The 14,119-nt window shown below is 37.0% G+C and overlaps 1 protein-coding gene across 2 annotated transcripts in view; it reads left to right on the forward strand.

Annotated features, from left to right (window-relative positions):
* Nucleotides 1-14,119, forward strand: part of NRG3 (neuregulin 3) — a 419,575-nt gene that overhangs the window by 336,841 nt on the left and 68,615 nt on the right. For both annotated transcript variants that reach the window (XM_065670778.1, XM_065670779.1), the window contains one exon: nt 10,068-10,094. In XM_065670778.1, coding sequence (XP_065526850.1) covers nt 10,068-10,094 — 27 coding nt within the window. The remainder of the gene's footprint in view (nt 1-10,067; nt 10,095-14,119) is intronic.

The raw sequence follows: 14,119 nt of genomic DNA on the forward strand, positions 1-14,119 counted from the left end.
GCATTCTGTGTTATTTAAAATGAAACAGTATAAGAAAGTGTCTTCCATGTACAGCAGATATGCTTACTGTTGTCAAAATTGGATTCCTAAAGAATGTAGTTTTCCAAACGAAGGTAAAAAACAGCATCTTTCTAAAAAATTCTAAGAATCACACATTTTTTGACTCTCCTGAGTCCTTTTGTGCAAAACTCAGAACAGTTATTTAGGCAGCTAAGTATAGATATAAATAAATATGGCAACTTTTGTCATTGGAGTAGAGATGTATAATTCACAGAAAAAAAAAATCAGTCAATATTGTAAAAATGTTGGTGTAAATACCTGTACTCTGCATTTTGGTTTGCTTTTTGATTGCAATAGGAATAAATCTCTTGGTATATTAGGGAATAAAGCCTTTGGGGGGGTGGGGGGGGAGGGGAGGGAGGTTGTCCACAAATGGGTGTATATTCCTTGTCCTAAAGTTGAAGAAAGTGATTAGGTTTTAAGAAATTGACAAAAACTCACAAAATTTTCTTTGCCTTTAGAGAGCAGTATCCACAATTGCATCTGAAACATTTTCCTGTAGTAGGCAAGTGAAGGACAGCTTAATGATATGTGAAAGGTATAAAGTAACGTTTAGCATGAGAAATGTTTATTAAATGTCGTATGTTCCTAAGATAAGGAAGCTATTAGCAATTCCTTTAATGTTTCTGTGAAGCTGGTTATATTTTACAGACCCATATTATCAACTACCCATTTGGAAATAGTAGTGAAAAAATCCTTACAGTCATGTCTAAGAAACTCATAGACTTACTCTGCCTTAATAGCCATTTTGCATCACTTATTTAACCAAAAGAGGATTCTTTCTCCCACAGAACACTGCAGTCAAATAAAATCTTTCATGCCTATGACAAGATAAATAATCTTTAACTCATAGATGGTTCCAACAACTTTCCCAGCCATATGTTTTGAAAATACCAAACATGCTTTTAGTTTATGTTTTCTACTTTTCCCTGGGTTTTGACAGAAAATATGATTCTTCTCCCTTCTCCTGTATAGCTTTATGAGACCTAGTCATAGCATAGCTGGAAAATAACCACGTAAATACGTTCAAACCCAGCTGCAGTCTTGAAAGATCAGACCAGGATTTTATGCAGTGTGAGTCTTGATTCTGCAGGAACCATTGTGTTAATGACACAGAAAGGAATAGAAGAATATTGCTCCATAGCCTAGTTCTCATGATTCCTCACTTGTAACAGTGCTGAAATTACCCACTATGCAGCTGCAACTGTGGGACAAGCATAGTCATTGCAATAACTGTTGCAGAAGCCCCGGAAAAGTTCAGAAGTGCAAAAGTAGGTCAGATAGTTACCATATAAAACATTGGTGTTTTGTCTTAATAGTCAGAAATCCTGGTATGTGACTTTGGACTTTCAGATAGCAATATTAAAGAAGTCTTATGTATGGAGCCAAGGGGAGGAGTAGGGGAAAGGGAAGGGAATTTTTGAGGAGATGTTAGGCTTCAGTAATGAACAGGAGCAAAAAAGAAAGTTTTTTTGTTTTTTGCAATTACAATGCTAATACACGGGTTTATTGATCTGTCAAAACTGCAGAATGTCAGCGAAATCTTGAGTTTTCTCAGAATATCTATGAGAATCATTGTTTTTAACAGTCGTCCTGGTTTTGACTGGGATAGAGTTAATTTTCTTCCTAGTAGCTGGTACAGTGCTGTGTTTTGGCTTCAGTCTGAGAACAGTGCTGATAACACACCAGTGTTTTAATTGTTGCTAAGTAGTACTTGCACTGATCAAGGACTTTTCAGTCTCTCATGCTCTGCAAGTGAGGAGGGGCACAAAAAGCTGGGAGGGAGCACAGACAGGACACCTGACCCAAACTAGCCAATGGGGTATTCTGTGCCACAGCACATCATGCCCTGGATGTAAACTGGGAGGGAGTTACCCAGAAGGGACTGATCACTGCTCATGTCAGGCTGGGTATCAGTCATCAGGTGGTGAGCAATTGTGTTGTATAGCACTTACGTTTATTGTGTTTTTCCTTTCCAGTTTTAGTTTTATATTCTCTCCCCTTGTTATTTCCCTTATCATTATTATTGTTAGTCGTGGTAGTAGTAGTAGTTTTGTATTATACTTTAATTATTGGACTGTTCTTATCTCAACCCATGGGGTTTACATTCTTTCAGTTTTCCTCCCCATCCCACCAAGAAAGGGGAAAGGGGAAGGGTTAAGCAAGTGTCTGCATGGTACTGAGTTACCACTTGATTTTAAACCGTGACACAGTTTGTACTAATATCAGTAATCAAGTAACCAGGATAAAATGTGTAGTGTTTAATCTCATTGTGAGGGAACAGTGAGGAAGTTGATCTCAGGGTGATCACATTGGTTTATCATTTAAAACATACACTTAGGGAAAACTTCATAAATAACCTTGTCAGCATGAGCTATGAGGCTCTATACAAACAGCTTTATTTTCATTTGATTTAGTTATTGATTTTCATGAAAACAGCATTACATTTTTCACAAATAAAATCAGAAAGGATCTTTTAGTTTTCTGACTGGAGAGAAAGGGTTCTGTGTGAACTTACTATTTAGGTGCTGCTCTTCTGGGATGAATCAAAGTCCCTATACATGTTGAGCAGTTCTGTTGATTAATGAATATAAAGTAAATCAGCAAAAATATATCAACATATAGCAGCAGCAGCTAATATTTGCCTGTTCTCTCATTGATGAAAACAATGGCTTATTCAGAGACCAAACATTGCTGCATTTTGCTAACACTAAACATCTTAGCCTGGATTTGATGAAATTTTTAAACAGGTTCTTCAGGCATTTTACAACTTTAATGGAGTAATTTCAGTAGGCTATTTACCACTTTGAAATCAAAGACATGTTTGTTAGCTCTGATGAATTTATAACTACAGTAACAAAAAATAACCTAAGGTTAGAACCTGTGCTGATTTACAGTATTGTGGGTATCAGTAGGAATTGCTTACATTGTTTGAGGAGACTTTTTTTTTTATCAAAATCCAACATAGTGCCTCAACGAGAAGTAACTTAGTCAAATGGCTGTAGAGATTATAATATATAAAGTCTTAAAATTGATAGAGAGGAAGCAAGCTTAATCTTCTGAGCCTGCATGCTGCAGAAGAGGTAAATAGTTGAAATCTCCGACTTGTCTTGAACCTGTGAAGATTGGAGCATTGTTGTTATTTGTTTTCCAAAGTTTGAAACAGTCTTTCAACTTCAGTGGTGTAAACCACGGCCACAAGCTTTTGTCATTCAAAGGGAAAGAAAATCAATAATTTATTCCATTATTCAGCATTGTTTATTATTTATATAACAACAAGCTTTATTGGATGTTTTCCAAATGTTCCTTTCTGATGGAATTGATAGTGGGTGGGGGATTCTGTCCTGAAGCTATACTATAGCCTCTCCAGAGCCATACAAATACAGCAAATCTAATTTTTTTTTCTGATTAAGCAATGTCTTCAGTATTTATTTTTTTTTTTGCAGATTGAGGATTTTAATTTGGTTTAAAATAAAATTAGCCCTCTACACAAATGGAGAATTTAAATCTTCTCTCATTTATTTTGAGAATATAATTAATTGTGTAGTTTCTAGAGATTTATGTCCTTCTTTCTTTTTTTTTTTTTTTTTTAATGTTTTCTCATTTCTGTAACTGTGATATATAATTTTATAGAAAACTGACCAAGTATCTTGTAAAGGATGTGTGTATGTATGATTTGCATCACTGTGTCTTGACAGGTGGAGCAAATTACTGATACATTCTCTATACTTACCAGCTCTCTATACCAGCTAATGTGTAGTAAAAAGCCTACCTGTCACCAGGGAAATTTTACATCTGGAAAAATTTTAATAGTCCTCTTTTACAGGATGGTAAATGGAGGCATCAGGTATTAGTCTATTCAAAGTCATTCTCAGGATTTAGTTTGGTCCATTTTTAAATGTCCCACAGAGGGAAATTTCATATCTTTCAGTGAAGGTGCTTTGAAAACTTGGTAGTTGAACTATCTTGATTTTATGTCTGTGATTCCCCTGAACTGTCCCACTCACTTTTTCCACCACACAAAAAAAATATTGTGAAGAGTACTTTTCTGTAAATTAATTACAGAAACAAATTGCCAGAATCTCTCTGAAATGAAAAAAATATAGAATAAAACTTTGTGCTTTCTAATAACTGAGATTTGTAAAATACATTAATACATGCAGGTGCTTTGTGGTTTTTTGATACTGAAAAAAAAAAAATAAACCAAACGAAAAACAAACCGAAAAACAAACCAAGCTTGAAGAGCATTTGGTCTGTTTTCTAAGTCTGGTAATTTCCAGTGGATGTCCAAGAGAAAACAGGAGCAATGTACCCTTCTTACTATATAGAGAAGTCCCTTGTCCCATAATTTTATGTGCTCACATGCAAAATAAGGCACCAAAAAATAATATATTTGAGGATTCAGAAAATAATGTATTTTCATATATATGTAATTGGTTGTGGATTTAGCTTCATTAAATACACAAATAGGCTGATAACTGTGTGCTGCCAAACTTTTATAAAACATAATGGATAAGACAGCAGCAATTTGTAACTTTAGTTAGTAACCTAATCCAGCTGCTTTCTGAATCGAAGGCTTTTTCTTCATTTCAGAGCAAGTTTGATTGGTTTAATATTTATAAGTTAAACTTTGTCCTGTTCCTTCCAACCAGATAATCTGTTCAGAGTGTCCCTTGGTATCTTGCAGCACGTTACTGCATTTTCTGTTCAAGACAATAATCTACCAAGGACAATTTAACAAATCTTACGAGTTTATTTGAAATGTTAAATTTCATTTGCAGAAGAAAATATTTTACTATTGCATTGATTTCCTAAAGCTGTCTCCTTCATACCAAAGTCAGCATACAGATATGATGTATGGTACTTCACGCAGATGGAAGTACCTGTAGTAGTTTACAATGAGTATTTTTATGTCCAAGATTTTTGTTGTATAGATTTGTGAGATTTACATGTTGAGTTTATATTTCTATTCATAGTATAGCTTAGAATGTACCTGGGATAATGAAACCTATCTTTAACTGAGGAAACAAATCTCCATGTTACTAGACCATGTTGCGAAAGCTCTGTCCAACTTGGCCTTGGACACTGCCAGGGATGAAGCATTTACCACTTCTTTGGACAACCTGTTCCAGCGCTTCACCACCCTCACAGCAAAGAACTTCCTCCTTATATCTAACCTGAACTTCCACTGTTTTAGTTTAAACTCATTCCCCCTTGTCCTATCGCTACAGTCCCTGATGGAGGGTCTCTCTGGTGTCCTTGTAGGCCCCTTCATGGCAGGGGGGTTGGAACTAGATGATCTTAAGGTCCTTTCCAATCCAAACCATTCTATGACTCCATGACTAGAAAAAAAAGTCCTAACAAACCACAATCCAGACACAAGGCTGCATTTTCTTTGTGAAGCAGTAATAAATTAATACATTTGTGAGTGCAAATTTATCTTCTCTTGTGCTTGTTAAGTATTCCCAGGTGTGTATGTATTCATAAAGTATAAATTAAAATGGCTTTGATACTAGCAACAAATTCACACAGTGCAAGGACCGTAAGGCACAGTATTTCCCTTACATCAACAACAAAATACACAAATATTCATAAAATAAAATATAAAAGTGAGTATTCTTCCTGAGTAATATCTTAAGTTCCTAAGAACATAACAATACCAGAAAGAAAGAAGAAATTGCAATAACAAAAATAAAATACGGCCACTTTATTTGGCTAATGAGCCCATCTTGTGGAGCAGCGCCCATTCTTTAGCACATTAACAGCTTTCGTTGCATTTTTGCTGAACTGAGACCTTAAAGGAACTGCATTACTTGATGGTGAATTACTTGGCATTGCACTTGCTGTGTCCAAGGAAGTGCTCTGCAGGCAATTTGTCATGTATGTATTACTACTACATAGGAGCACAGCAGTTCTTTGTTACACTGTGGCATGTCATGGGTTAATACCTTATATTTTAGTGTTTGATTCAGTCTTCAGTCACCACCACAGCTTGCTTTCCCCCCTTTGCCTCTACTGTGCAGTTCCCACTGCCATGCTTGTCTCTCACATAGACCTGCTGGGAGTTTCTTGCTGTTGTTAAGAGGGGGCAAAACCAATCTCGAAAACACATTTATTTTTGCCACAGTACTGTGAGTGAGAGTAACCACCGGACTGATGTTTGGTCACCAGAAGGCAACCCAATGATGATCAGAACCTATTCCATGTGTTTCTCCCCATCCCACCTTTCATTGCCACCCACATGTGATGGGTACAGGATGGGAAGAACAGCCCTAGGAGCCCTGGGGACTCATCACTGTTTCCAGCAGAGATTTTTCTGACCCCTTTACCTGTATGGGAATCCAGACACTCCTCTGCTGGAAATGGCAAACTGCAGTGTAAAGCCTGTACTGCAAGATGGCCAGCATTCACTTTCTGGCTTCTGAAAAGGTGTATGTGGGTCATGGAGGCAGTCTTTGTTCAGGGCCAGCTCAGGTAAGGGGTTGGGGTTGGAAGCAGTTGTCTTCTCTCCTTTTCTAATTATTTTCAGCTGCAAAGATATATGGGGTTTGGGTTTGTTCATGTTTTGTGCGGTTTTGTTGTTTTGATTGGTTTATCTTTTTCCTGTAGCTAGTGGAGTAAACATCTTAAAATGATAAAAACATTGAGAGCCAAAGAATGGGTATGATTAATGACTGGTGACATTTCTTCTATGACCTTTCCCTGCCTAGTGTCCCCCATTCAACATGCTGAGTATTTGGTAAACACCATTGCTGCAGGAGCCATATTTTTATTAAGGAAAACAAGTTGCAAAGTTAGAGTTTTGTAAGTTGTGAATGCAGCTGAATTTCTGCAGTGAGGGGGGAAAGAAAGAGAACAATGCAAGTACATTCAGGCTCTTAATATGATTTTCTTTCTCCTCTTTGCTTCTGAAGTCTCAAGAGCAGCCCAAGTAGTGCTGTTGTTCCTGGGGTCAGAATGCCTTTTCTCTTTTAAACACAAAGGCTGACACTCAAACCAGGGAGCAAGGGGAAGAACGTAGAGAATGGTTGTGTTACAGACTTTTTGAAGTTTTAAAAAGAGCAGAGGGAAGGAAAAGACAAACCACCAACCAAGGTTTATTGCGTTTGAGTAGCGCTTGCATGATACCTGATGGTGTGAAAGGCTTGTTGGCAATGTATAGTCCCAGAGGTGCTGCTGTTGCTTGTGGTGTTTCCCATTGTACATCCAGCAGGCTTCCAGCCAAGCTGTCTTTGCCACCTCCCAGCCACAGCTCTTCTGCCGCTGCTGGCTCTGCTGCAGCATCCATTCCCCAAACAGAAAGGTGAGCACAGAGGCCAGCTCCCAGGTTTGGACACTGTTGCCGTTGTACAAGGGCTATGCCAGTGCCAGCACGTGCTGAATCTGCAAGAATTGTGATTTTATGGTTTTCTATTCCCACATAGCTGTGAAAGCTTGTTGAACTATGCTTAATGATATGAATTGGCAGCTTGGATATTTCAGTGTACAGGTTTATCTGAGTAGGTATCCTTTCATCATAATCTGGGTAAATCAGCTTTGTCAGCAGTATAGATTACGGTGGTTGCTAAAGTTGCTTTCCAGGCACATGAGATATTTAAAATAAATGACCTGCCATGTTTCCACCTTCTCCAGTGGAATACATTTCCCAGGAAGGCTACAGACACCCTTGACTGTTGCTTATATATAAGCCACCCAAAGATGAACTAAAATGCTTTTTTCCATCTTTTTTTAAGGAAAGGTGTATTCGCTATGCACTTTTTGAGAAAGTGGCTTTTAACCATGTTGGTGAACTCAGTGAGGACATTGCAGACTGCAAATGGAAAACTGGATAGCCCAGTTAGGAAAGGAGGATTGTTTTTTCAGCTCTTCTAGATTGACTTAAAAAGATGATATTGAATGATCTTGATTAATGTGTGAATATCCTTAGCTCCTTGGAGAGCAGATTATGGTACTTCAGTCTCTGTTATATTTTTTTAAAGTAAGCAGTTGTTGACTGCGTCTTGTTCCAGTCTACAGAAGGATGCAAGATGTGAATTTCATGCAGGTAATGTCTGCAGATTTCACAGGTAGAGAAAATTAAAGAATAAAAAACCAAATTACAAATCACTGAATATAGTATGTTGAATGCAGTTTTGATATTTCTGATCTCATGCTCTTAGAAAAATTACATCCCTGTCAAATGTACCAGGGATGTTTGTACGTGATGCTTATACATGAATGCAAGAAGATGAATTGGAAGATTGTAATGTGGAATACATCTATGTATGATTCTGAGTCATGTATTTAATACCAAAAAGAAAGATTCATTTGGGTGTCACTAGACTTGCATAACGTGTCTTTCCTAACATCACGCTGCTAAGATATTTATACCACATATCATCATCTTATGTTCTTTTCTTTTGAAATGCATATTGGGTCTTCTGAACAAAAATAAATGTCGAGTTTAGCAACTATTATATAGTTTTGTATTCTGAGTGAGCTGGGCAAGCTGATGTTCAATGCCCTCTACTGGAAGGATTCAAAGGTTGCGAAAGGCAAATCACTCCCAGCATTTTCAACAGAAACCCAAATATTTCACATTCTCATCACAGGTACCAGAGCTGACAATTCATTAGATAACAAATTTAAAACTATTTTTCTATGTTTATGTTGGAAAATCTTCCTTTAACTTTTCTGTATCATTCTTAAGTGGGCTTTTGAAAATTGCAGTACATTAGTTAATGGGACTGAGTGTTTCACACAGCTCCCAGTAGTACCTCCTAGCACCTCGTACAAGCCAACACATCAGTCTTATTCTGTCTTTCTTGTAACACTCCTGCTCTTTCCCTACTGCATTCCTCTGCATACACTGCTCTTGGAAACTTTGGCAAAATCATGTATTAATCTGTTCTGTATTAAGGAAATGTAACTGTAAACTGAAAGGAAGATAGACACAATGGAAGTATTTTGCTTTTATTGTATTTTAAAGGGGAAAAAATCTTCTTTGCTCTTTGTAATGCAGATTATTACCTCCCCTGGAAAAACAAAATATTTAATGTCTTGTGTGAAACAGAACTGCATTTTGCAGTCTTTCTGAACAGCCTTCCACAGTTTCAGTTTGGACTTGAAGTTACTATTCCTTACACACTCAGTTCTGAAAAGTCAGTTAGCATTTCTTCTGTTGCCCTGTCCCTGCAGGATGGAAAGTTTGTTATTCTATAACTGCCTATCAACTTAAACATTCTTTCTATAAACTTAAAAATTAATAAGTTTTATATAAATTTAATTCTACTTTGCACTAAAACATCTGTTAGAGATGTATACCCTAACTTGTCAAATGAAAAAGGGTCCTGAACGTTTTGATCTCACATGGGGTAAATTCAGTCAATATTCTAAAAATGTTAATGTTTTAGCTTCAGTTCTAAATGTGTTGGAATGACTGCATCGTATCAGTCAGATGGCTAAGTAGAGAACATGGCTGCTCTTTCCTGAAGTCAGATTTTCTGTTACATGAGAGATAGCAGTTTTGCAATCACATTGGGTGCAAGTGTGCTGTAGTGAGAGCTGCAACACTCTGCAAAGCCTTCCATTCATCTCTTTAGGTTTTGATCTCTGTCAGAGAAAATGAAAGCGAGAACCTAAGTAATGATAGTAGTTAGCATGTTGAAAGGGGAGTTTCAGGAGAAAAAGAAAATGAAATTCCTGTAGATAGCTGGCTTGAGACACTCAAGTCAAATATAAATACAGTGAGTAAAGGCGTTCACGTCCTTTGCCAAATACACTTCTGTCTGTGACAGCTCAGTGTCCTATATTCAAGTCTTAGGATTGCCCTTCAAAGAGCAGAGTTCTGCTTTTCTTTTTTATCAGTAGCCACACAATGGGGCGCTGACCCCACATTGTGTTCTGCAGCTCTGCCATATAAATATTGAATGCTACCAGTGATGATAAAGGTGAAATTTGCAGTTTAGTCTATTTCTAACATTTTTGTTCTTTTTTCCTCTTTCTTTTACATGCTTTCTTGGGTATAGCAGACCATTTAGGAATTGAATTCATGGGTAAGTTTTAATTTCTCCTCCTTCTACTTGCTCATATTTATCCCAAAGCACATGGAAGTTAATGGGAAGACTCCCATGACCTCCATCAGTGGATTTTGGATTTGGCTTCTATTATACTTACTGATTACATTTGAAGTTATATGAAGGTTTTTGGTGGGGTTTTCTTGTTCACTGCCAAGTGGCTTAAAAACTATATAATGTTGTTTTGGTATTTTATTGTTGTTTAATGAAACATAATATAAATATTATATGGCTATATAATGAGATTTGAGGAATAATATTTTATATGAGATTTTTTGAAAGATTTCATGTCTGTTTGCATATAAACAAAATTAAATTTTTAATTAGATGATTTTTTTCCTTCAGAATTTGGTGTTGATTACAATGTTAAATGTAACTGTTTAATAAAAAAAATTTCATTGGCTTTTAACAGACAAACCAGTGGGACACTTTTAAGAAAAAGGACAAATATCTGTGTTTCTGTGAAATAAGTTAACTTCAAATTAGGAGAAAGCTAACACAGGAGTGAATAGTTGCTTCTTGTAATTTTGGAAAGGAAAAAATGATGCAATGATAGGCTTAAATGGTCACTGCTTCACCTCTCAGCTGGTCATTTGCAGAGAACATAGGTAATTGCCTCTATGAAGCGAAGGTATGTTTTTAGCAGAGTTAGTGAACTGGTGTATCCTTTCTGTAAAAACAGTTTGCATGAATCATTAAATATGGCTGAAAAATCCAGTAATAAAAAACTTGCAAATTTATGTCAAAGTAATAAAAAAAAAATATTGTTTTCAACGTGTCCTTTCCCTATGTTGAGTTTTACTTATATTTTTAGATTTCAAAATTAAAAATATGGTAGCCTACTCATTGTAATTGGTGATACGGAGCTTTTGTTGACAAGTTGATTATAAGTTGTCAGGAAACCAATATGGTGATGAGTATTAACTGTGTGGCAGGCTGCATCAGCAGGAGGATAGCCAGCAGGTTGAGGAATTTTTTTCCTGCTGCTTTGGACTTGTGTGGTATTCATAGAGTACAGTTATCCCTAGAGAACAGTTCTCTCTAGAGAGCCATTCTGTGGTCTCCAAAAGTTTAGTGTTTCGCTTCACTTTATATGAAACTTCAAAAGTACTGGTGGAATTGATGCAAGTGTTTTCACACACTTAAATAGACAAGCACAACTGGAAAATGGTTACTATAAAGGCTCTGCATCTATCCCAGTTTTACTGCTTAACTTAAATTGTATGCAGAAGTCTTGAGGCATACAAATTGAAGGACAAGCATATACATAAAAGAAACAAGGAATATATATAGGGTACTTAGAGTGAGTCTTTGATAGGAAGTGGGGAAGTGTTACCCAGGAGGCAAAGCTGAATTATTTTAACTTTATTATGAGCATTTTAATTTTTCTTGTTGATTTTTTTTTTTTTTTTTCCCCCACCTCTTTAAAGCTTGAAATAAAGCCAATCCCTGAAGTCTTGGCTCAGGGCTGTCTTCTTAGATGAGTAGCTTTCTGATTGTCTTATTTAATATTAAAACAGATCTTAATGGTAGAGAAACTAATGAAATCTTCTGTCTTAAGCCTGTAAATATTAAGACAGCAGTCTAAAATGAGGATCGAGATGGTTTTCTGTGCGCTAGAAAAAAGCAGAATCATATGCAAAAGTGATATGTTTGTGCTTCTTAAAACCTCCTCCAGTCTTTTGGAATAATTACTTTGGAAGTGTAAGCACATACAGAATTATTACTGCACTCATAGCAAAGGATACATCCCTGCCCTGTATAGAGATCAGGTGACAATATACTTATCAAATTAGGGCCACTCATGCAAAGCCTCTCCCATGAGCTTACTTCTGTGCTATAGAAAATAATTGCAGTTAGTGGGAAGAGCATTTTCCAGTTATGGAAAATAGCAGCATATAGATGCTGCAGAGCTTAGCCTTATTTGTATGTGATCCAGGGAACTCTTTGGAATGTTTTCATTGCATTTATGGATTTAGTTGCCTTAAGAATTCCATTCCCATCATAATTTTCCAGATATTTTGCCAGAAAACCATCCAAGCCTGGATTCCCAAGGAAGGTTGAACTCCTTCCACAGTAGGTAGAGCTAAAATGGCGTGTACATGGGAACACCTGTCTATACAGTTGCTCCAGGGGACAGTTGAGATGCACACTACCTACATATCTAGTTTAATGTACATTTGCCAAGGGAAGTACATGAGATCCTGTTGGGGGTCTGTTCTCTCTGAATTCTGTATGATTTTGTGAACCGCTTGATAAACTGTCTTCCTCCACAATCTCCTGTGGCAGCCAGTTCCAGAGCTCAGCAGTTAAAGGCTGTGTACATTGCTTTTTCATTACCTGTTGAAATCCACTTCATACCAGATCCTTAGCTGTCACATGCAAGACTTGTTGAACAACAGTTATGCATTCAGTTTATCTACTACACTGACTGTTGTATTAACCACTGTTATATTCTCACACCCTCTTCACGTTTTGTCAGGTAATGTCAGGTTATGTTCCATACAACACTTACTATTGTGCTTTCTCAGACATGAATACCTGATAACTTTAGTATTGTTATTGGTTTTGTTTTACAGTGTCTCTTTCTTTGTATGTGTAGTAGAGCTAAATGCAGGGATAATAAGGTGGCATATCTGTTTTAAAACGTTTCAAACATAACAATGTTCAGATGTATGCTGGTGCAACTTTTCTTAAATTAAAGCCAAGTATGTGTTCAAGGGATAGTATGTCCTTAAAAATTTTAAGTGTTGTGATCAGAGTGGCCAAGCTTTGTGAAATTTCTGGTGATAAGGAAATGGTTTACACTTTCTAGTACCTCAGGGAAACAGAAAAAGAGAAAGAAGTCTTGTGTTTGATACTCGTGTGAGCTAGATTCAATTTCCCTCTGGTGTGATCTTCTGGAAAAGGCTTTGGGCAAGATATTTTAATCTCTCCGTGCCTTAGATTCTCAGTTACAATAATTTTTTGTCAGGCTTTCTGCATTTAGATTCCTTAGCAATCTGTGGAATAACTTTCAGTAGTGTATAACATACAAATTTATGTCTTCCTTACAAGAGGGTGCAGACTTTGCTGCCTCCCTGCCTTTGCTCCCTGGTTCCTTGCAAGAGAGCACAGCAGTGCGTGGGAGAATAATGCACTGCTCGTGCAGGAGCACAGTACACCTGGTCTGGATTGGTGAACGTGTCTGCATGGTTCCCAGTGTCTCACCAATGATAATACATGCAATTTTATTTAAATTTCCAACACAAAGGTAAGTAAATGCTGTTGCAATGTTCCTACAAACTAGAAATCTACTTTTATTAACAGTTTGTCAATTAAAAACAGACTGGGTGTTGGTAATGCTCATGTGAGGCAGCAAATTTGTAAAAAAAGAGGTTGAAAGAAGCAGCTTTTGTTCAATGAGAAGACTTAAGTGATGTACTGTTAGCATTTAGATAGCATGGTGATGTGAGTTTTTTGACCCAGACGGTTAACTGCACTTTGGAGCTGAGTGGTTTATTTTTGTCTGATACAGAATGTGATGATGAAGCCAAATATCTTGTGATAGCCAACATGGGTGACCAGGTTACTTTGATGCAACAGGTAGCAGTTGAAAGCTGAGTTGTGGATACTGACATCTTCATGCCGTGAAATTGTTGCTTTAACTGCCATATTCGAGGAGATGCAATGGCCTGAGGGTGATCTTTGGACATAAGTGTTCTGGGTGAAGAGTCAGTGCCCAAGATAAGGAGTCATCAGTTTTACTTATTTCTTACACTAAGAATGAGTAGAGTTAAGGTGTTAAGGGATAAAATGTGAAGGTGAGTTAGTATTGGAATAACCTGCTACACCACATGAACAAACAAGACTATTTCAGCGATAGACCTACACCACTTAATCTGATGATCCAGGATCTTTATCTTTTGTTCTGTAGCATTAATTTACAATGGGCACAATTGAAAATAAAATGCCTTAAGAAAGTGCAACAGGCAGGTTGCTACAGTTTTGGTGGAAATAGTCAT

Source organism: Lathamus discolor, chromosome 3 (assembly GCF_037157495.1).
Source record: "Lathamus discolor isolate bLatDis1 chromosome 3, bLatDis1.hap1, whole genome shotgun sequence".
NCBI lineage: Eukaryota > Metazoa > Chordata > Aves > Psittaciformes > Psittacidae > Lathamus > Lathamus discolor.